The 23,334-nt window shown below is 43.0% G+C and overlaps 1 protein-coding gene across 1 annotated transcript in view; it reads left to right on the top strand.

Moving 5' to 3' along the window:
- The window catches only part of RB1 (RB transcriptional corepressor 1), a gene marked incomplete at both ends in the record, with an annotated part of 78,499 nt that extends 61,422 nt beyond the window's left edge, over positions 1-17,077 (top strand). The window contains 10 exons of the mRNA XM_079547091.1: positions 10,218-10,336; positions 10,915-11,060; positions 12,044-12,189; positions 12,875-12,979; positions 13,903-14,016; positions 14,107-14,273; positions 15,089-15,119; positions 15,613-15,755; positions 16,354-16,403; positions 17,004-17,077. Coding sequence (XP_079403217.1) covers positions 10,218-10,336; positions 10,915-11,060; positions 12,044-12,189; positions 12,875-12,979; positions 13,903-14,016; positions 14,107-14,273; positions 15,089-15,119; positions 15,613-15,755; positions 16,354-16,403; positions 17,004-17,077 — 1,095 coding nt within the window. The remainder of the gene's footprint in view (positions 1-10,217; positions 10,337-10,914; positions 11,061-12,043; positions 12,190-12,874; positions 12,980-13,902; positions 14,017-14,106; positions 14,274-15,088; positions 15,120-15,612; positions 15,756-16,353; positions 16,404-17,003) is intronic.
- Between the last annotated feature and the right edge of the window lie 6,257 nt (positions 17,078-23,334).

Here is a 23,334-nt window from a genome sequence, read left to right as displayed (position 1 = left end):
TTTAATGAAGACCAATCAATCCTAGAATACTTTGGGTTTGGAAGGACCCTTAAAAGTCAGTAAGTCCAACCAAGAATTCCTTTCATTTTCTTAACCTGACCTCCCGTGCACTGCTCTCTGTCTTTACAGTATTGCATCTTATCTGATGGTTACCCAATTGCTTCCAAGGCAGAAGCGTTCATCTGGAGGCATCTGGTTTGCTTTGTCATTGTGCTCCAACAGCTGATGGGCTGTGGGCTGAGATAGCTGAGCTTTGCCTATTCCTTTGCCTGTAATGGTGATCACAAAAGTGAAGGTTCAGACTAAAATCAAAACTCATCATAAGGGATGGGTTTACGCCCAAAATGTTGGTGTGCTTTACTGTAAGAATGTTTTGCTACAAATCTATTTTTTTCTTTCATTTTTATGTGTATTTTTTTTTCAGGTGGAAATATTTTCCTAAAGTGATCGTTAAATATGTTTTATACAATGGTATTTTTGCTTGTGTTGTAGTATTTCAATGTGAAGCAAAACAGTGATGGTCGAATCATGCCATAGAATCATAGGATGGCCTGGGTTGAAAAGGACCACAATGCTCATCCAGTTTCAACCCCCTGCTATGTGCAGGGTTGCCAACCAGCAGACCAGGCTGCCCAGAGCCACATCCAGCCTGGCCTTGAATGCCTCCAGGGATGGGGCATCCACAGCCTCCTTGGGCAACCTGTTCCAGTGCGTCACCACCCTCTGTGTGAAAAACTTCCTCCTAATATCTAACCTGAACCTCCCGTCTCAGTTTAAAACCATTCCCCCTTGTCCTATCACTGTCCACTTATGTAAGCAGCCGTTCCCCCTCCTGTTTATATGCTCCCTTCAACTACTGGAAGGCCACAGTGAGGTCTCTCCAGAGCCTTGTCCTCTCCAAACTAAACAATCTCAGTTTCCCCAACCTTTCTTCATAGGAGAGGTGCTCCAGCCCTTAGAACCCTTTCTTGTTATCTTTCACATCCCTCACCATGTTCAGCTCCATCCATGTCATATCATGGATATCACACTGCTTTTGGAAATCCCAATTTCTTTGCCTCATTTCCTACTTTAAACTATACAAATCATATTGCAAGTCGCAGTAATTTTTACTTTTCAGTATCATACATTGTTCTGCTCTTACTGCAGCTTCTTAATGTGTCTTGTCCCAGCTCATGCTCCTTTTCTAGAGGATTGTTCTTTCAGTATTTGCAACTCATGGTAGCAGTCCTTGTTCTCGACAGATTTTTGTTGTATCTGATTTTGTCCAATTGGAAACTCAGCAAATCCTTGGCTGTGTTAAAAGATAGTGTTGTGCTTTTTTAAAAAGGGCTGTGTGCAGAGTTTCCTGGCATGCTTACTGCTTCAACTGGATTAAGAGATTTGTTGGTAATATATTATGCCTACATTTGTCCAGCTAATGAGAAACTGGGAAGAAAATGAGACTTGAAACTGAATTGTTGGCTTAAAACAAAAATCTTAGAGACGCCACATTGTTGGTACCTGAAGGATACTTACATGAAATGGGTTCTCATGAGATACGTGTTGCCATTTGAAGTCAGAGGTTTCAGTGCTATGAATTCTTGCAATGGATCACGCCGGGGCTGAGCTGGTGCACCATGATCTGCATTCCAGCACAGAGAGTGCAATAAAATGAAGAGGTTACAGGCTTGCTTCCTGTCTGATATGGGGCAGGCAAAGTCGCTTGTTTTCATCAGCATGTCATTATGCTTGCTTGTTTTCGTCCACATTTAATGCTGCTTTGTAATCACGTTGGAGTGTTTTGCCAGGTAGAAGATGAGAGATGTGTGAGCAGTGTCGTGTCTATGCTTGTACTTGGGAAAAATAATTCCTGGAACTCTTGGTTTGTGGTTCTGGGAACAGCGACTGCGTAAGTCAATTAGAATAGAAACAGCTAGAAAGAGGGGGTTAGTGTGATACAGTGCTGTAACAATCTGCTCGGTTGTTACCTCAGCAATTATAGAAATTCATCGTCTTTACCAAAGTGGGGATTTAGTGACCCAAATTTTCTTCTGAAGAAAGTAAGTGCTTAAGTGCTATTTTGCTCCTGAGTGCAGTGATTTTTCATGTATGAGAATAATTACAGAAGTATTGTTCTTAATACTTTTGGTCCTTTAATGCATCTCATCTTGCTTTGCTGACAAAGTCTTCGCGCTCTATAATGTTTTCACAGTTTAAGGTTGTTGATACAGTTCTCAACCTCAAGATTTTTGGCAGGACATTTTGTTGCTGACTGATGCATCACCATTTCCGACAGTCCAATGGCTCTCATCAAGAGGGTTTTAGTTCACATACTGTGCACAATTTCTTGTGCTGAGAGAGAAAACACCGGTTCGAGTTCCCTTTGTCTTTGAGACCTTTGGCTTCTGCTTAAAAACCTTGGCAAGTTAAATGTGTCACAGATGACTCATACTGAAGCCCGGTTACAACTGGGAGCAAGGTAATAAACATGCTAATAACTTCAGATAAGGTTGTTTCTCTAGCAGCACTGCCAGTTCAGACCAAAGATCTATCTGGAAGAGGCGTGTGGCAGTTCCTCTGGGGAAAAACTAGCCTACAATGTAATTTTCGTAGATAATGTTCAGAAAAAACACATGGCAAGGATTTTGTTGTATTCTATAGTGCTTTGTAGACCTTTGTGTATGGTTGTCTTTTGAAGCAAGGTGTTTTGTATGTTTGCAGTGTTTTGTGCTGGCTGCTTCCATGGCTGTACTCTCAGGCTGTATGCAAAAAGAACAGTTGCTTTTGGCTTTCTGTTTTGTTGCCTGCTAATTTAGTTTGATGACTTTTTTTGCTATGCTGTGGTTACAGTACAGGCATAATGATAATTCTATTTTAGTACTTTGCTAATAATTCTTTATACTTGGACTTCTGAGCCATGAGTTGGCATTTTCAGCATTACTCACATTGGCTCTAAATATCTCGCCTTGAAATAACAGTGACTTCAGAGCCCTATGGATTGTCAACGTAAGGTCATTTTTCTCTTTGGTTTTGTTTTTGTCATCAAGTACTATGGCTACTTTATCGTCCAGTCATTGAAAATCACAAGATCTCTTTGCACTGTCCTCCAGTTCTTGGTGCTGGTGCTGCCACTGAAAGATGCTGGCTCACGTCATCCTACAGCTGCTCGTTTGTCTCTATTTGACCTAGTGTGCTGGCATTTCCATAAAGTGCTATACGTAGGGAAGCTGCCCAGACTGTAAAACTAAGCCTGAGGCCTCCCCTGCCAAGTGGGTTTAAGCAAAACAAGTAACCCTCACCTAGAAGAAAGAAGAAAATCAGCAGAACAGAAAAAAGCACAGTTCTGCGGTTTGAGACTGTGTCTTTCAGTGCAATACTGGCTTATGCTGACTTAAAGCAGTTGTGTAGTGAAGGCTTTAATGTGCTGAATATTAACCCCTTAGTTACTCAGAGAGCCGTGTTTTAAACTAAATAGTGGTTGAAGTTGTGTGAACGTTAAGCAGAAAAGCTGCTGAAGAAACACATGTGGGAGCCTACTGCAAGCCATGTAGCCTTCCCAAGGTCATCCTGAGTAGTTTAAACAAAGAAAGAGCTGAGTGAAAATGTAGTCCTGTGCTTGTAGGCTGGTCTTCAAAACTCCTTCTGAAGCAGTTCTTCCAAAAGGTGGTTTCATTGTCACAGCAAATGGGAATGGCCTTAAAGCCCGTGGTTCGTTTTTCTCTTCAGTATTCAACTGGTGATTGGGTTATAGATGTGTCAGTTGCCTCATTGTGGAACACCTTCCAGTGCCTGAAGGGAGCTTTTAAGCAGACGGGAGGCCACTTTTTACACAGTCTGATAGTGATAGAACAAGGGGAAATGGCTTTAAACTGGAAAAAAAAAAAAAAAAAAAAAAAAAAAAAGGAAATTTAGGCTATATGTTAGGAAAAAATTATTTGCTTAGAGGATGGTGAGGCCCTGGCACAGCTGCCCAGGGAGGCTGTGGATGCCCCATCCCTGGAGGCATTCAAGGCCAGATTGGATGGGGCCCTGGGCAGCCTGAGCTGCTGGGTGGCAGTTCTGATTGTGGTCAGGGGTTGGAACTGAATGGGCTTTAAGATCATTCCAACCTCAAATATTCTATGATTCTTCTATCTTGTAGTGAGATGGTCCAGGATCTTATGCTGAGCGACCACGTGAAACACAGGGGGTTGGTTAATACAGAACCACCTGATGAAGAGCAGTCTTGGGAGTGGAGAGAAACTGTAAAGAGAAGCTGTAAAGATAATGGGTTTACAGCCTTACTTAAAGCAACACTAGTTTAAAATGCATAGCCTGGCTCTTAGGACCTGATGTGCCTGCTGTTAACTGAAGACATTTGAACTCATTTCTCACTAAGCCTTCAGATATCTCTTTTTTTTTAGGAAACTGCTGTTTCCCCCATTAGAGTTGCTTGATTTCATACTGATACATTTGTATATGTACTTGAGACTACCTAAAGCAGGTTCTCTAAATCAGCTATGAAGAGTTCTAAATGTCAGGCCACAAAATAATTGCTCTTTTTTTGGTGCGGTAACTGTTTCTTGTTTTATAAGAAGCTGAAATGTGAGAGAACTGGACTTGAAAATTCCTAATAAATTTGGAGTGAGGATGTCCATTCAGATCTGCTGTTCGTGTGCTTGCTGTCAAGGACTTCAAATCATTGGAGTTTACATGATTTTAAATGTCATCAGTATGTGCTTGTCACTTCCTTGGTAGTTTATGACTTTCCAAACCTTTTGTGTGAGGAGGAAAGCCTTTCAGATGCCACAACTAGTTGGTTTTTCTGTACCTTTTTCTTTTTTTCTTCCTCTGCCCATTACACGTTGAGATAAAAGGAGATTATCACAAGGCTTGATGACAGCATTACGTTCTGTAAACCAACATTATGCTGTTTTTTAAATACCAAAGATCACTAGGAGAGCCTCTTGCATTAAATAAACAAGTGCTCTAAGGAGTTAAAAGCAGATTGGACAATATTCTTATATGAGTTAGACTATTAGGCAGGTCAAGAAATGGACGCAGATGTTACATTTTTTGAAGTTAATATCAGGGCAGCCTGGTCTGGTGGTTGGCAACCCTACATACAGCAGGGGGCTTGAAACTAGATGATCATTGTGGTCCTTTTCAACCCACTCCATTCTATGATTCTATGATTAGCACTGTAATTGTTAACGTCAGTGTTTGTTTTAATGAACAAAAGTCCTAATAGAATGATAATTTAGTTAACACAACTCATTTAGTAGGAGATATGTACATATAAGTAAAACAAAAACATTGTCCATAGTCTTGTATTTCATGGCAAATACCTTAAGACTGCGAAGTATATTTTGCTGTGACAGTCCCAACCTAATTCAGAATTCTCAATGCCATTTCTTGTGTAATGTTTCTGAAATACAACTGCAAACAAGAGTCTGCTTTCCAAGCGTGTAATTCTGTCCTGGACAAGAGAAATGGAAATTGATAGTTCCCATACAGTCTTTGTGCTTCCATTCCAAAGCTGTCAATTCTAAATTGGCTTTGTTTCGCCTTGCAAAATCGCATCCACCTTTTATCATAGTATGAAGAAACGTGTTTGTTAATGTGATGTATTGCATTGATCGACTCAGTAATTTGTGATGGTGTTAATTGTTACAAAACAATGTTACTAGGCATTGAGACACACGGTGCAATGATAAACGTGGTATTAAAATTTATGGTGGACAAATAATTGGAAATTAAAAACAATTAGAAAATTACCATAAGGAACAGAAGTGTAAAGCAGTAGAAAACAAGAACAAAAACAAAAGCAGATTCTAAAATATTATAAACTGTCAATTAATACTGCCTGAGAGGAAAGTTGCTCTGGGACTTCCTTTATAGTCAGTGGAATACACCCCAACCCAAAAGGGCAGTGGTGCTCTGTATTTAAGGCCATAGGTCATTTGTTTAATCTTCTCATGAAAACCAAAGTCCAATTAAACATAGAGGTGGGACAGAGCTAATGTAAAGACGACAAAAGTGGGAAGCATCCGTGTGTCCTGTCATTTCATCATAGCCAAATAAAGATTAGCCAACAAGAAATTCAACCTGTTTTATCCATAAAAGGAGTTTGCAGGCTGGAGCAAAATGACTGCAGGTGTTTGCAGTGCAGGTATCATCACTCCCTAATCTGCCCTCCATGGCACCACAGAATCACCAAGGTTGGAAAAGACCCACAGGATCACCCACTCCAACCATCCGCCCATCACCAAAGCTCTCACTAAGCCATGTCCCTCAACACAAAATCCAAACGTTCCTTGAACACCTCCAGGGCTGGTGACTCAGTAATGCCCAGTTTGGTTTTGCAGAGTTATGGTTAGAGGGGAACAAGTCACATTTCTGTCTTGTTACTGATTCTACTGCCAATGCCTATTTGACTGTGAGAAATTTTAGCTCTCACGTCCTTCCTCCCTTTTTGCATCTCTTGAAGTGGACCTTGGCTAGCTGTTGCATGGCAGATTCAAATTAAAAGCAGCATTTCATTTTATCAGTAAAATTTATTCTGTGAGTGCATCTAGTATTATGAATCACTTGCTTGGCATTGAAGTAAAAACTGTGCAAAACCCCTTTCATGTGAAAAGAATGCATTGGAGGTGACCTGTTGACCTGATGTGTTGCTTAAAAGCTTTAGAAAGCAATACAAAATTTGTACTAGATAGTGTGAATAATGTCACTTTAAAAAGAAGTTACTGATAAACATTTCAGCAAGATAAAGCTGGACCTGGGGGTTAAAGTTCTTTTGTGACTTACTCAGAGGACTGGTAAATTGTCTGCTTGTTGACATTCCACTTCATTGGTTCAAGCAAGATGTAGAATCTTGAATACCAAATTGTGTAACCAAAGCCAATCAGAATTTGCACCAATAAACTCTGGTTAATACATTTCCTTGAAAAATCACTGCAAGTTACAGAAGAACTTTCATGTTTAAATGTAAAGGAAGAAGTCAAGGTTACAATTAAACCCATCAGCAGCTGATGAATGTTGTGTGGCGGAGGGTAGATGCATTTGCAGAAACTCACCTCTGTGTGTTTCAACATCTTTCAACAGTATCTGCTTTTCATTTGATCTTTGTGGCTCTGCATTTGGAAAGCTGCAAATAACAGTGGTTTTTCTCTCTGGGAGAAGAGCACGTATGGTTTTACCATGGAAATTGTGATTATCGCGATGCTCACCTTCCTTTTCACCAAGTGAAAAAAAATAGATGTGCAAACCCCATCACTGACACAGTTTTTTGCAGGCTTTTCAAGAAACCAAGTTTTGCCATAGGTCTCCCACTGAGTCATTGTTTTAAGATGTCCAGCCGTTGCTGGGAACCAACTAGGATGTGACAGCCACTTATTTATGATCATACACTGTTAACCACTGGCTTAATGAGAATTCTGGGGAGACAGAAAAGGCATATTGGACTTGCTGTGTCTTGCTGCTCTAAGTAGATTTTGCAATGCAGTGTATATTTTCTTGCTTATTGTACTTCATCGAACTGATGGAAAGTAGGACATCTCATAAATTCTTGTAGAGTAAAATCCAAGGTGAAAAATCAGCTAATCTAATGGGTTGTTGTGAGTAAATGCAGAAGTTCCATACTTGCTGTTTTCTTCTCTTTCCTACTTGCTCCCAACCTTTGTGTGGTTGCTGCCCTGACCTTAATGCTTCTTCAGGGTCTCTTGGCTCAATTCTCTGCAGAGCTGATTTAAGCCAAAATGATGTTTTGCGTTTTCTGTTGACTTTCTGCCATTTTGGTGCATCGTGTTGCCCTGTGCAGAGGCTGAATTAATGTCAACGCTAGCAAATAGGGGGAAAGGAGCAGGGAAAATGATGTAAAAGTAGGCAGATCCCTTTCATAGGTAGCAAGCTGCTGTGTCCTTTCTCACTATCTTGTTATCAGAGAGTTTAATGCTGGAGTTCAAGGAGTGTTTGGACAACGCTCTCTGACACAGTTTTTTGGATGTTGCGTGGTGCTGCATGGAGCCAAGAGTTGGACTTGATGATCCTTATGAGTCCCTTCCAATTTGGGATATCCTGTGATTATCTGTAATGAAATCGCACTCCGTGCGGTGACAGTTGGAGCAGGAGGGCCTGGAACCGGAAGTGTCAGCTTCAAAAGCTGCAACTTCTGCTTCCATTTCTTCACCTGTCCCTCCCTCGCCCTCCATCAATTCCATTTCCTTTTAATAATGCTTTTTAGGAAACAATTCTTTTCCGGTTATTAATAATTAAAATGTGGATCAAATGAGGTGAGATTTACTCTTAGTTGAGGAATGAGATATTTTCACCGTGAATTAGTGACAGCTCTTGGAAAGAAAACTCGGGTCCCATAGTGACGTCCTGGTGGGAATAATAAAAAGGAAGAAACACAGTGGCCAGAAGAATGAGAAGTGGAGAAGGTTATGTCTGTGCACTTCCAGCAAGAGCAGCACTGAAAGAAACAAGTGAGAAGCACGTGCACTCCTAAATACAAGGAAAGATGATGCAAACCAGTCCAAGGTCGGGTTGAGAAATGATGGAGAAATAACTCTGTGGTTATGAGTCAGTAACTTCTGTTTTGTTCTGTTATGAATGGAACAGCTTCAGTATTGCCCAAAAGCATAACTTATAAATTACACAGTAGGAAAAGTTGTGAATCTCAAGTCACTCTCATCGTATTGATCTGACTTGATAGTTGATACATTTCAGAAGCAAAAGGCTCTTTTTTTTTTTCTACAGCGAAGACTTCATTAACAGGGTCTTACTGCTGGTTTTAATCCTAATAAAACTGGCCTGATTTTGCTAGATGTTTTCTTATGACCTTCAGCCAAGTGACTGCATGCCGCATACCTGGCTGTTATTGTACGTAAAGATTTGTCATTTGTGCTGTCATATTTTAGTATTAGTAACACGTGAATCTGTAGAACTGAACAGAGCTTGGACAGCAAAATGATGCTTTATGCAGCAGGAAGTGTTGAGCTGATCGACTTTGTGGCTTTTAGGGGACTGTTAGGAGGTAAATGCTGCATTTCTGGTTGTGCCCCTGTTTGTTCCCTGTCTGTAGGAATACTGCTTTCCACTCTGAGAAGGCAGCTGCTTTTTATAAGCTGTTCTTCTGTTGCTTCTGGATTTCTCATGCTGCTTTCTTGCAAAGGAACATTATCCACAAGGATGAGAGTCATGTTTCAAGAAGATGCAACAAACAGGAGGCAGCAACCTGATGTTTTCAGAATTAATGATAACTGTGGTGCCAAAGTATTTTCCCTTGCAATCTTGATGTCTCAGCAGAATTCTACTGCATATGTGACACACAAACAACAAAAGCCTGAGACACTGTTTCTGCAGGGCTACTATTTATTACTAATGTCAGCAGTAGTACTAATGTGACATCAGCCAGATCCATCCTCATTCCACTTAAATCCTCTCTTCGTTGCTTCCTACCTTGAGCTCTTAGTAGGTTCAGGCTTATTCCAGCTGCCTTGCCTAATGTCCAAATAATTGACTTTAAAGTTAAAAAGTGTGGACTCTTGGAGGGGGGGCAAAAAAAAATAAGAATATTGAACATATCTTATAATATCAGACTGCTGTTTCCGTGTCTCTCCATCAGCATCCATTGAATACAGGGACAGTAACCTACCAAAGTAGGATCAGGTCACTGTACTTTTAAGGTCTCAGTCGGGTAAAAGGGCAGAGACTGAATGCATGTGGAGTTAGCACAGCAGTTGCCAGAGGAAGCTCTGGGACGATCACATCCAGAAATGATATTGCAGAAGTTTGAATGACTCCCACTGCAGGCAGATGAGTTATGAATGTGTTTATATGTTATCTATTACATGTGAAATGTTGGGGAGGTACTGCAGCAGAAATGGTGCCTTTCTTTCACTAGAGCCTTTCAGGCACCCACGTGTTTTTAGGATCATGACCTTTTGTAATCATACTTGATGTACCGTGTGCTTTTCTCTTTAGGAGTGGCTATGTAATAGGAAATAGTAAGAGACTCTAGAATGCCTCAGACTGTACCTAATAGACTGCTATAGAAGAAGTTTGGTGTGTTTTAATAGTTACAATTGATTGATATTCTGACGAGTTGCGTATTCTGAAGTATTTCAAAGCATTAAGCTCCTGTTGAGCAGCATATTTTGGATGTTATTTTTTAGAGAAGGAACAATGTCTGTCTCGTGTGGCTGGCTTTTCTCAGTGTAATGTACTCTTACTGGGATTTTTTTTTCTAGGATTCACCTCTGTTTGATCTTATCAAGCAGTCAAAAGAACGAGAAGGTCAGACCGATCAGCCTGAGCCCACTTCCACCCTAAATCTGCCTCTCCAACATAACCACACTGCAGCAGATCTGTAAGTGATGTACATGCTTGATGTCTAGTGAAATGTATAGAATCACAGAATCACCAAGGTTGGAAAAGACCTAAAAGAACATCCAGTCCAACCGTTCACCTATTCCCAATAGCTCCCACTAAACCACGTCCCTCATAGTGGATATCTCCCTCAATATTTAAATCCAAGCCCCATCAAACTTGTATTTGCAAACTGTTTTCTTCCTTGCCTAGGAATAAATAAATCCTCTTAACAGAAAAATGTTCTTGGCTGGGTGTTAGTTGAAGCTAAAGCGAGTGGAAGGGTGTGAGTTTTGAGAAGAGAAGGGAAGGAGGAGAGAAAGGAGCAACTCCATTGTGTGCTGTCACTAACACATTTCTCTTGCTGTTTTGAGCTGTAGAAGGAAAGAATACAGATGAGTATTTAATCAGTTCATTCAATAATTTGAATTGTTAATTTATAATATGTGAATAACAGGTTACAGTACCAATTTGTTTCCCTTGCTGACGGAGAGGGGAGAGTTTGTTCCAATATTATTCATGTAAAATTGTTCCTTTATTCTGTGATGATGAAGTGCTTAACAGAAGTTAAATCCCCAGGTATCTTTCTCCTGTGAGATCTCCTAAGAAGAAAGCATCTGGACACCCTCAAAGCGGTACTTCTAATCCAGATGCTCAGCCATCTGCGACCTCACAAACACAGAAGCCACAGAAATCTACCTCCCTCTCTCTGTTCTACAAAAAAGGTTTGTTGCTGCTGCACATACTGGAGTTGCAAAATTTCTTCTTGTTATTTGCCCTTTTCAGGTCTCAGCATTACTGAATAGGTTATAGCAGCTATGTAGCAAACACGGTACAGACTCTTAACTGCCACTGAAAGAAAGAATAAAAAGTTACCAGAAGGTTAATACATGCACTCTACATGGAATCATAGACAGATTAAGGTTGGAAATGACCTCTAAGGTCATCTAGTCCAACCATCAGCCCATCCCCACCATGCCCACTGACCATGTCCCTCAGTGCCACATCCACACAGGTCTTCACACCTGCAGGGTCAGTGATTCCACCACCTCCCTGGGCAGCACTCTCTGGGCCTGGCCATCCAGCCAGTTTTTTACCATGTAAGAGTTTGCCTGTCCAAGCCATGAGTCCCCAGTTTCTCTAGGAGAACAGTGTGGGAGACACAACCAAAGGCTCTACTAAGTCTAGGTAGACTTCATCCACAATCTTTCTCTCATCCACTAGGCATATTAAATTTCAACTAAAAGAATGACCATATTGGCTCTAATGAAGGGTTCTTCTATCATCTTTTTCCAGTGTTGACCACAAATAGGTGTCGTGGGCAGCTTAAGAGCTGGGCAAGCATATCTGGTGATTCCCCTGAATGCTTTCCCAAGCTTCGACTTTTTTCAGCTCAGAGTATTCCTGAGCCTTCTGCAGTATGTCTGTTTAATAAATCTAATAGACTGATTTTCCAAATGTTTGTCAAGACTTTCAATCAACATAGACAATACATGTTTAGCATGGATGTGTACAGTACATCTGCAGTGTAGACTTCCAGATGCCCACTACCTGCTGTATCGAGTCCTTTCCATTCGTTTTGAACCTGGCTACTTCATTTCATGGGCTGTAGCCCTTGTGGTAGGACTTGGGAAACACTTAATTGCTGCCCATTCTCCATCACGTTCCTCTTATTTTGTATTCCTCCTGTTTTCTTCTGTTTCTCAAGTGTTTCGCCTGGCCTACCTTCGCTTGCACACCCTGTTCTTTCGGCTTCTCTCTGAACATCCTGACCTGGAGCCGTTGATCTGGACCCTCTTCCAGCACACACTGCAAAATGAGTATGAGCTGATGAGAGACAGGCACTTGGACCAGGTAACGTTTTTAAACAGTAAAATAGAAGGTTGGAAAAGGCTTTCCTGAGCAGGAATGTTCCTTACACATTCTTAAGATGTCAAAAATTATAATCTGAGGTTTTTTTCTCTGTTGATGACTCGAAGCAGAAATTAATTTAGTTAAGTGTCTTTTTAATCAGCTCAGGTTTGCTTGTTAGATTTTTTTTTTTTACTAGCAAATATCCAAAATACCATTTATAGCTATTTTCAAAATAATGAACAGAGACTGCTAATTTGTGTAAGAAAATACTGATTTTCCTTTGGAAGATGTTTGGCTGAATCACCTTTTTTATTGTAGCCTGAAGTTGCAGTAAGCAAAATGAGTTTCAGAAGTTATTATCAGCTCTAGTTAGCTGATCACCTTACAGAAATGAAAGAAAAAGTAGGTGAGATATTATCTGGATGCTTATGAAGTTGAACTGAATGCTGGCTTAGAGAGCACAACCACTAACAGCTTACAAACTGAGCTTTTGCTTTTGTTTCCTAATGACAGATCACAAAATATGGATTAAAACTCAGTAGCAAAGCTTCACAATGCTGGAGTTTCTTTCTGTTTTAAAAGCATGAGAGCATCAACTAGCAGAGAAAAAAGGATTTCTAAACTTGAAATGAAAAGCCATCTTATTTTGTTCATTTCCTGTTGTCTTTTCCTGTTTTATTGATAGATCATGATGTGTTCCATGTATGGCATATGCAAAGTAAAGAATGTGGATCTTAGATTTAAAACAATAGTTTCTGCATACAAAGAGCTGCCCAATACAAACCAAGAGGTATGGAAATGTAATATTGTCCCTCCATAAAATTGTTATGAATTACTTGCTTGCTTCTTTGTCTAAAAGAAACCAACCCACAAAACAAGCTACACACAAGGATAGGAATGTTCATTATGAACTGAGCTTCGTTATATTCTGGAGAGACCTCATTGTGGCCTTCCAGTACTTGAAGGGAGCACATAAACAGGAGGGTGAACAGCTGTTTATGAGGGTGGATTGTGATAGGACAAGGGGGAATGGTTTTAAACTGAGACAGGGGAGATTTAGGTTGGATATTAGGAGGAAGTTTTTCACTCAGAGGGTTCTGAGGGTTCACTGGAACAGGTTGCCCAAGGAGGCTGTGGATGCCCCATCCCTGGAGGCATTCAAGGCCAGGCTGGATGTGGCTCTGGGCAGCCTGGTCTGCTGGTTGGTGACCCTGCACATAGCAGGGGGTTGGAACCAGATGATCATTGTGGTCCTTTTTGACCCAGGCCATTCTATGATTCTACATATTTGCCCTGCAGAGTAGAAAATCAGCTCTAGTACTGAGTATCTCTGTAAGCATCTTGCAAAATAGTAAATATCTTGCACCATTAGTTTGTTAGTTTCCAGAAAGCAAATTTCCTTCTGCCCTTTTAATAAAAGATAGCAAGTAACAGTTGATGATTCTATTTGGATACTAGACGAGAAATTCAAGTGTAGTACTGATAGGATTTTTCAAAAGCAACTTAAATTCCTTTAAGAACCACTTAACTTTCCTGGAACATTGAGGGGGAGTTGACAGATGACTTATTTCAGCTGTCTTAAGTAAAAAATACGGTCGTATGTCAAACAGGTCATATATAGAGAGGCCTGTTATAGTTACAGGCTTGATTCTAACATGAAAAAGTTCATTAAGGTGCTTACAAACGAAAGAATTTTTATTTCTCACTGTGCAGACTTTCAAACGTGTTCTTATCAGGGAAGAGCAGTACGACTCCATTATAGTCTTCTACAACTTAGTGTTCATGCAGAAACTGAAGACAAACATCCTACAGTATGCCTCCAACAGGGTAAGGTGTTAGTTGTATCCAGAACTGCTTATTTAACAGAATAGGAATTTACAGATGATAAAACCTTCTGATACTGTTATTATTTTATAGCCTCCTACGCTGTCACCTATCCCACACATTCCTCGCAGCCCCTACCAGTTTTCCAATTCTCCTCGGCGTGTCCCTGCAGGCAATAACATCTACATCTCACCCTTGAAGAGCCCTTACAAATTCTCTGATGGGTTTCAGTCTCCCACAAAGATGACTCCGAGGTCCAGGTACGTTGGTTACAAACATCTCACTGTGATGGGGAGATAGGATAGGTACATGGCAGGTAGTGACAGGACAAGGGGGAATGGTTTTAAACTAAAGGAAGGGAGATTTAGGTTGGCTATCAGGGGAAGCCCGTTACAGAGAGAGTGGTGAGGTGCTGGCACAGGCTGCCCAGAGAGGTTGTGGATGCCCCATCCATGGAGGTGTCAAGGCCAGGTTGGATGGGGCCCTGGGCAGCCTGGTCTGGTATTAAATGTGGAGGTTGGTGGCCCTGCATGTGGCAGGGGGTTGGAGAATCATGATCCTTGAGGTCTCTTCCAACCTGGGCCATTCTGTGATTCAAACTGTGGGTCACTGGCTCTTAGCAGAGAATGACAGCAAAGGAGTCATATCATCTGTAAACAGCATTTCCATCTCAGTATTGAAAAGCCTGTGCAAATCTGTAGAGGGCTTTTCCAACTAGGCTATGCTATCACACGTTTTAGGTTGAGGTCTTGTATGGGTTTGATTAGCAAACATCTACAAGTAATGATTAAGGGCTGATGATCAGGTACTCAGCATTTCCTTTTGATAAGGGCTGGGTTTTGTGGACCTTTCATTCTTCCAAGCCACAGCTTCTCATTTATCAGTGTAGGATGGTGGATTTGACAATTAGGCTCTCACCGGTCCTAATGGAAATGTGGGTAATCTGAATGCAGCAAAGCACAGTTTGAGTTTGCACTGTTAGAGAGCTTCATTAATGCCTTAAGAAAGTCTGTGCAAATTAATGGGTGCTTCTCTGTGGAGGGCAGCTGAAATGCTTGTTTTCTTCCTTCGGCAGAATCCTGGTGTCGATTGGTGAAACGTTTGGGGTGAGTTTTACAGTTCTGATTGTCTGCTCTTGAATTCATGGTGTTAGAGCCAGGGGGTCGCCTGCTGGCAGCCACAGAGCTGGCTCATGGCTCTCATTTAATGTAGTCATTTTATGGAATTTGTAAGCACAGAGATTACAGGGCTGTTCCGTTCACTTCTTTCAAACATTCAGACTCAGCTTTTAAAAAGGATAGCATTGTATTTTAGTTGTTGTGGAAGGAGGTTCCTCCCTGGAAGCATTCAAGGCCAGGCTGTATGGAGCTTTGAGTAACCTGGTCAGGAGGGAGGTGTCCCTGCCTACAGCAGGGGGTTGGAACTACATGATCTTAAAGGTCCCTTCCAACCCAAACCATTCTGTAATTCTACGGTTAGAATTCTTAGGCTGCAGACTCACGGAGCTACTAACGTTTTAGTGGATGATTGGGGAAGTTTGGGGAAGTTTAGTTTCAAGACTTATTGATCAACTTTTTCACTATTTTCTCGTGATTTCAGACTTCTGAAAAGTTTCAAAAAATAAACCAGATGGTGTGCAACAGCGAGAGCCACGTAAAGCGCAGCGCAGAGCCCAGCGATGCCCCTAAGCCACTGAAGAGGCTGCGCTTCGATATAGAAGGGCAAGATGAGGCAGATGGAGGGTAGGAGATGGTGGCTTTCTGCTGAACTGCTTAGGCTTGGTTCATGGGGCCTCCAGAACGCATCCTAACTTCTGCTCAAGGGTGGTGACGCACTGGAACAGGTTGCCCAAGGAGGCTGTGGATGCCCCATCCCTGGAGGCATTCAAGGCCAGGCTGGATGTGGCTCTGGGCAGCCTGGTCTGGTGGTTGGTGACCCTGCACATAGCAGGGGGTTGAAACTGGATGAGCATTGTGGTCCTTTTCAACCCAGGCCATTCTATGGTTCTGTTTATTTCTGAACTTCTATAGATACATTAAATGAGGGACGGTAGCAAAATACTTCATTGGACATCGGGTGTTAAAAGCAGGGATGTATTCAGTGCCTCACACGCAGGTATTTGTGCTGAGGGTAGATTGTGCTGTTGTCTTTAGACAATCTTTAAAAATATTTTTTTAGACGTATGAGAAATAAAACATCTCTTGAGTTTACTGTGGAGGATAATACAGTTTGTATCTTTATAAGATGAGGCAACAGCAATGAAATGAACTAACCCTGATTTATGTGGGTGGGTTTTTTTTGTTTTTAACTTCCCTTTAATCAAATGCTTCCTGTCTGCAGCAAACACCTGCCCCAGGAGTCCAAGTTCCAACAAAAGCTTGCAGAAATGAGTGAGTATATTCTTCTGGTAATTCCTCAGCAGCAAGTACCTCGCATAAAACAGTTTGTGTCAATTGAGACAAGAACACTGCTATCATTTCAGTGCTTAATTTTTGTACTTGCTCCACTGAAATGCAGATGATTAAATGAAAATCCTCCAAAGCCTCTTCGGTGCTGTTAAATGGCACAGTGGCATAGAAGTGCTAGAAAATGAGCACAACATGTTCATCCTTAATATCAGAATTCTTGAAAGGGAATTAAATGATTTGCAGTGCTCTGGGATGTGGCACTGCTCAGCCCATGGGGACTGGAGCAGCACAGCGCAGCCCTGCGTGAAGCTTCCCATTGCTTGTCTGAAGGGTGAAAGCCAAAAGGGAGGGCACAGTTGCAAGGAGAGCTTCAGTGCGTGGGTGAATTCCTTCAGGTGCGTGAAATTAAGCAAGAATTGCTTGAAATAACACAATTACGCATTTATTGAAAAGTGCAGGATTTGTTTCATTTGGAAGAGCACGCTTCTGTTATTTCTTGGGTCATGACCGATTTTGCAAGAAATAATCCCGTCCAAAATACTTTTGAAGGAAGCATTTAACTTCATTCATTTTTCTTGCTAGCATCCACTCGAACAAGAATGCAGAAGCAGAAACTGAACGATGGAAACGATACCTCAGCCAATGAAGAAAAGTGAGAATCTCCTCAGGACCAGGGGCTGCTGCAGGCCCTCCCAGCTTTTGCTTTACTGCCTTCATTCACTGAGTTGCTTTTTCAGTCGCTTTTATCTCAAACCGATAGTTGAAAACCTTTGGACTTCTTTATTTCTTTCAAGGTTTTTCATGATACTTTGCCTTACGATGTAGCACGTATGCGATGTAAGCCACTGAATTTAATTTATATATTTTCGGAGGATTTTAAAAACCAGCTTGGAAAGTGTCTTAGTTTGCTATTGCAGCGTTAAGGATTGAAGCCAGTTCAGTCTACCTGGATTGAATTTTTTCTGTCTCAAGACAAAATGTTAGCTAGGGATCTGAAGTGCACTAATTTTACTTCTTAGATTTCATTTTAATGTCGGATCTCAAAGCATTATTTGCAGATACTGAAAATTAGGGGTCAGATACCGCAAGGATTTCTGTCTCTGTGTGTAATTAACACGTCCAATTCCCATTAACTTAAGCTGCACAGCAGCAGTGGAGGGTCAGGGTCTCCCTGCAGAGGCAGGAAGCAGTGAGCACATGGTGTTAGCGCTACTACTGAAAGCAGTGAGCTGTGCTGTACCTCAGGAACGTCCCGTTCTGCACTTCCCCAGCTCTCACCCCACGCAGTTCAGAGGGCCCAGCTTCAATTCCGCTGAATCTCACAGAGATTGAATCCCACGAAGCAAAAAGGTGCGTTCCCCAATGCAAAGTACCACGTTGTGCACTTTCACATCTTGCAAAACCTTCATTTAAAAAAACCAAAAAGTAGAACACCCCCAACCTACGTCACACCTCACACACGATGGCAAAGATCTCACGCTGTAGGATTCCCTTGCACCTCACAGCACAGAGCCGTGTGCCTGAGGCGGCGCCTTACCCAGAAGGCAGAGCTCCACAGGCAACTTGGGAACAAATGTTTTTAAGTGTATTTATAAGTTATGGATTCAGATAGTGGATTTTTTTTTGTTTTTTCTTGCAGTGATAACAGGTCTGCAGAATAGCCAGCTAAGAGAAAAGGATGTTTTATTTCTAGAGAACTAAATACAGTAAATGAGGTGCCACTTTTTTAATGACCCATTTGAATGAAATCTAGCTCACGCAGCTGCTTAAATTGGAAGTTAGGGTAGCAAAGCGTGCTGCTCATCACACAGTAACACTTCTCTGCATAGAAGGTGTTTAGAAATGGTGCAGTGAACCTAAAATGCCTACAGTAGTGCCTGCTAAAGACCAGTTGTGGTGTTGACCAAAAGCTGAACCTGGAGCCACAAAAAACCTCCACTAATGGCACACTGATGATTGGTCACCGAATTGTAAAATGAAACTGAGTTATTTTTTTATTCTCAGCACAGCTTCAACTGTCGTCCTGAAGAATGTACAGAACTGTTAAGAATACATTACGTTTATTTTTTCACTTAACAGAGTTTTACAGACAGGATGTGTGTTACACTGGGGCTTGCTGGTCCCAAGCTCTCTTGCAGCAGCTGAAGTTCTTCAGTGATCCTCGGGTGAGAGCGCTGAAGGCGCCACATGACAGAGCCCCACACCTAACAGATCTCCTAGTGCTTGACTGTGGCACTGTGTGTTTGTTCCAACAGACTGAAGGCTTTACATCAAATGTATGACAATATTTTATACAACTCATCCGTTTATCTTCTTTCAAGATGAAATAAAATAGCTTTTAAAAGATCTTTAGTTGGTAGCTTTATTGGATGAGAAAGCAGCTTTTTATGGTGACTGCCCATCTGTGTCGCACTGCCTCCGTGATTCTGCAGCTGATACAAGCAGAAGCTCCATCAGGGGAGGGAATGGCCTCAAGTTGTGACAGGAGAGGTGCAGGTTGGTTACTGGGAAACATTTCTTCTCAGAAAGAGCGGTGAGGCAGTGGCACAGGCTGCCCAGGGAGGTGGTGGAGTCACCGTCCCTGCAGGTGTTCAAGAATGTGGATGTGGCACTGAGGGCCGTGGTGAGTGGGCATGGCGGGATGGGCTGATGGTTGGACTGGGTGATCTTGGTGGTCTTTTCCAACCTGAACGATTCTGTGTCTGAGTTAATCTGGAACCGTTCCTGATGGGTCTTTTGCTCCAGGGTTATCGCTGGTAGCACCTCTGCCCACGTGCTGCTGCTCCATGGCCTGCATCGCCGCCACAGCCCTTGCAGCGCTGCCTGAGCCCTTCGGAGACATTAGCGTTCACATCACCACCGCTTTTCATGATGGATTCTTTTGTTCTGAGAACTGCTCGGAATAGCCCAGGGTGTCAGAGAGCAGCATGAGCTGCCATGGCCGTCTGGCCAGGTGTCCGGCTGCAGGCAGGCAGGCAGCCCCACACACTTCCTGTGCTTTATGAGCCCGTAGCTGCCTGACGGCCCTGCTGAGCTTGCAGTGCTATTTGCAGGACAGGCATGACGTAAGGCCCAGAGCACAAAGAGCACTCGCTAACTCACCAGCCCCCGCCCCTCCACAAACATTTCATCAGCTGTACGCAGATACGTGTGCAGACAGGCATCCTGCAATTAACAGCCTTCTAATCAGGGTTTGCAATCTTACCGTTCTTAAGTAGCCACCTCACTGCAAGACCTGACTTCGGAATGGCACTATTGAAGGCTATTGAACCCGGTTCAAGGATAAAAGAAGAGTTCGGAGCAGAAGAGACAGGATGGAAAACGTGACAGCATTTTGTGTGCTTTCATGGAAAGGCTCAAAGTCCATCTGTGAGCGCTGTGGAGGAATGGACAGCCCTGGGAAGGGCTTGCGGGCTCTGCTCCCCTCCATGGGAGCCAAGGAGAGCTCAGTGCTCGGCCATGCGGGCGGCTCAAGATGGCGGTGCTGCTCCTGGAATGAGCTGACTGTCCTGTACGTTTGCTTCAGAGGCTATTATGGGTTTGGGGTAATTTTATTGATTATTAAATCATTTTTAGGGCATTTATTTAAAAGGGGGAAATGCACTTCAGGACATTCTGCAGCCCTTCTGCTTTGCGCGCTCCTTGTTTTGCTTACATCACCTTTATCTGGGGACGGCTATTTTCTTTGAAACACAAACATCTCTCCCAGATACAGAATCTATTTCTTTTTTCCCCTCACGACTGACCACAGTCAACTCATTTCACAAATCCGAGCAAAAATTATGTCAGACTTTCTTCCCTTCTTCTGAAAGAGAAAAAGACACAAAGAAGTGCCAACCAAATGTGATGCTGTTTTTATTAATGGTTTGTTAAACCCAGGCAAGTTTATAAAGAAACAAGAAATCAGAACCTATTTGTATGTTCAGGCTGTCGCCCTGCTGCATCGTTAGGTGGTACCCAGCGAGTCCTGGCTCTGCAGGGCAGCTGAGCACTTTGTTGTACAAGGAAAGCCTATGGAAGTGACTCAGCAGCTCCCTGGTACCAGGACTGCCCACAGCCCTGCAGTGCTGACTCTTCAGCAACTTCACCTTGAGGTGATCAGCTTCTTGTCGTGTCTTCTCCTTGCAAATTCCACTCTCTGTTTCCCTTTCTTAAGCAGAGATCCCTCTCTGAGCCCCAGACACATATTGTGCTTGACCACATTCTCACATAACAATACCCCTTTTTTGTCTGAGGTGTCCTAAAAAACAAGAACCAACTCTTTAAGTATTTAACCTGCAGGATCCACAGTTTAACTTCATTGCAGACCGCTGTGCAATGGCAAAATCCACCCTGAATTTCTTCCCAAATGCCCCCACCAGAGGGTTTCAATCACATCTATGCACACTCATCCACGTTTAACCACTTACACCAGTATGTTTCTTAAACACTGACCATTAAGTGCCAAGGAAAGTGCATGCAAACAAAAGTTAGCAAATAAATAAATAGAAGTGTCCATGAATACAATGCCATCCCATCCCGAACCAACGCTACGTATGATGTGAGGGACAGCCAACACTGCCATACTACACCCATAGCTGCCTTCGCTCAGTGCAGAGATGCTTTCTCTCAAGATGACCGTCTTTGTCAGCCACAGTGAAACTGCAGCCAAGCTTTGCTGTGCACAGTAGGTGGGAAATCATACACAGGAAGGAAATAATTTTTTTAGAAAGGCACCGTTGGTTACGGTAAGCCAAAAAATGCCTCACTAAGAAAGCGCGCTGTATTGACTGCAGTAGTTTCTATCTGGGGGTTTCAGGTTGTTGAACTGCCCTATGGATGTGAGCCAGAGTAGGAACGCGGCTGCACTGCCCAGGGATTTCTCTCCAGAGAGCCAGGCTCTGCCCTGAGCAGCGGACAGGTTTGATCAGATGTTGAGTAAAATAAGTTTTCTTAAATGTTAGAATCTTAACATTTTGACAGTGGGAATATTTGGAGAACATTTTTTGAACTTAATTCCAGCTCCATAAATACCATGACTGGGTGGAGGAGCTTTTGCCCTTCCTACACAAAGCAGTGCTGCCCAGCTGCCTCCGGCTCTCCTTGGCATCCAGCGGCCCTTTCGCCCCGATCTCCCCGGCTGCTACAAATGTGAGCTCTGTTGTTTGTCCAGGCTTGTGGCAGGCAGCCACGCTTCCCACCCACAGCTGCAGCCTTGCCTACAGCCAGTAGTGTCACAGAACCACACAACAGCTGGGTTGGAAGGGATCTTAAAGCCCCAACCCCCTGCCATGGGCAGTGCCACCCGGCAGCTCAGGCTGCCCAGGGCCCCATTCTACACAGCCTTGAGAGCCTCAGGAATGGGGGCATCCACAGCTTCTCTGGGCAGCTGTGCCACGGCCTCACTGCCCTGTGAGTAAAGAATTACTTCCTAACATCTAACGTCTTTTAGTTTTCCCCTTGTCCTATCACTATCTGCCCATGCAAGCTGCTCCCCAAGCGCAGGGCTGCAGCACAGTCACTTGCTTCTCTGTGCTGCCAAGGCCACGCTGGCAGGTGACACTGGCAGTTCTCAGGCCCTGGGGTGCACAGGACTGAGACTTCACCACGGCTCAACCAAATGGGCAGGAATTCCCCAGCCCTGGCTCACACAGTGTTGCCTTTTATCTGCTCTCTCGATACGATTAGTGTTGGGCTACAGCACGGTGAACTTGTGCCCCACCTGAGGACAGCCTGATCTCTGTGCCTGCAGCAAGGCCTTTTCAACACAGAATTACCACAACACACCATTTTCCCCTCGGGGAAGTTGTGGTTTCGATGAGATGGCAATATGTACTGGAAAGTTTTGACCAGTTCTATTTGAGCATAAAACACTGACACAGCAGCTGAAGTATGGGTCTGTGCTGCTGGAGGAAGCTGTATGACTACAGGATGGCAAAATAAGCTCGTTAGCAGTAGATGATACAATATACTCCTAGTGACAGTTTGAGGGAGAAGCCCAAACTACAAGCCACTATTTAGCACAGCATTTTCCCAAAATGATCTGCTTCCAGCTTTCCGCCTAAGTCAGTTTTGCCATCTGCACACCTTACCCATCCTATCACAACTGCAGAGACCAATGTGACGAGAGCATCTCCTCACTCCTCTTCTCTGAGAACTTATTTCTCCTCTTCCTTCTCTTCAAGGAATACGAACGCTTAAGGAATAATTCTGATATGACAAAGGACAGTAATTCCCACTTCAGAAATGAGGAAAAGCTCATTTAAAGGAATTCGGTTCTTAGAAACCGCATTTGAGGATTGGGATAAGTCATCACAGGACTCTGGCAGGGCACGAGTCTGAGTGAAGGTGGCGTGACACAGACCAGCACACTGAACCTGGCCATCCAGTTTTGTAAGATACTGCAGCTGTAAAACATTGCAGCTGCCCCTGCTGCTCTGTGAGATCACTTCTCAGAGTTAATTCTCAACTGCCTGTTAGAAAAAATTCCAAGGAACTGCTCAGCATCTTCTGTAAGAGGGCAACCCTTCCTACGCGTAACGCAAGGTGGGATTTTATCTCAGCTCATGTTAGTCAGTTAGAAATTAAGTACCCACTCTGCCTCACCCATCCCACTCGCCTCCGTGGCCAGTGCACAACTCCTCTCATCTGACACAGGGAGCATTTCTGGTGTAACAGAGGTTTCTTAATTGTCCAGAACAATGGGCATATTGGCCAGCAACTTCAAATTCTAATATCCAGCTGAAGCCCTTCACAGTTTTGGCATTTACACTCCAAATAAGCGGACGGTGAGACAAAACCTCCCACCGCTCAGAAAGCCTCTCATCCTAAAGAATTTATAGTACTTTATCAAGTACTCAGAAACCAAGTTTGTCTCTAATCTGGATGACGTGGCACAAAGCTGCCAACCATGGCATATTAGCTTAGTTTGGTG

The sequence above is a fragment of the Tetrao urogallus genome (genome assembly GCF_951394365.1).
Source record: "Tetrao urogallus genome assembly, chromosome: 1".
NCBI classification, from domain to species: Eukaryota; Metazoa; Chordata; class Aves; order Galliformes; family Phasianidae; genus Tetrao; species Tetrao urogallus.
This window is presented reverse-complemented; position numbering and strand designations above follow the sequence as displayed.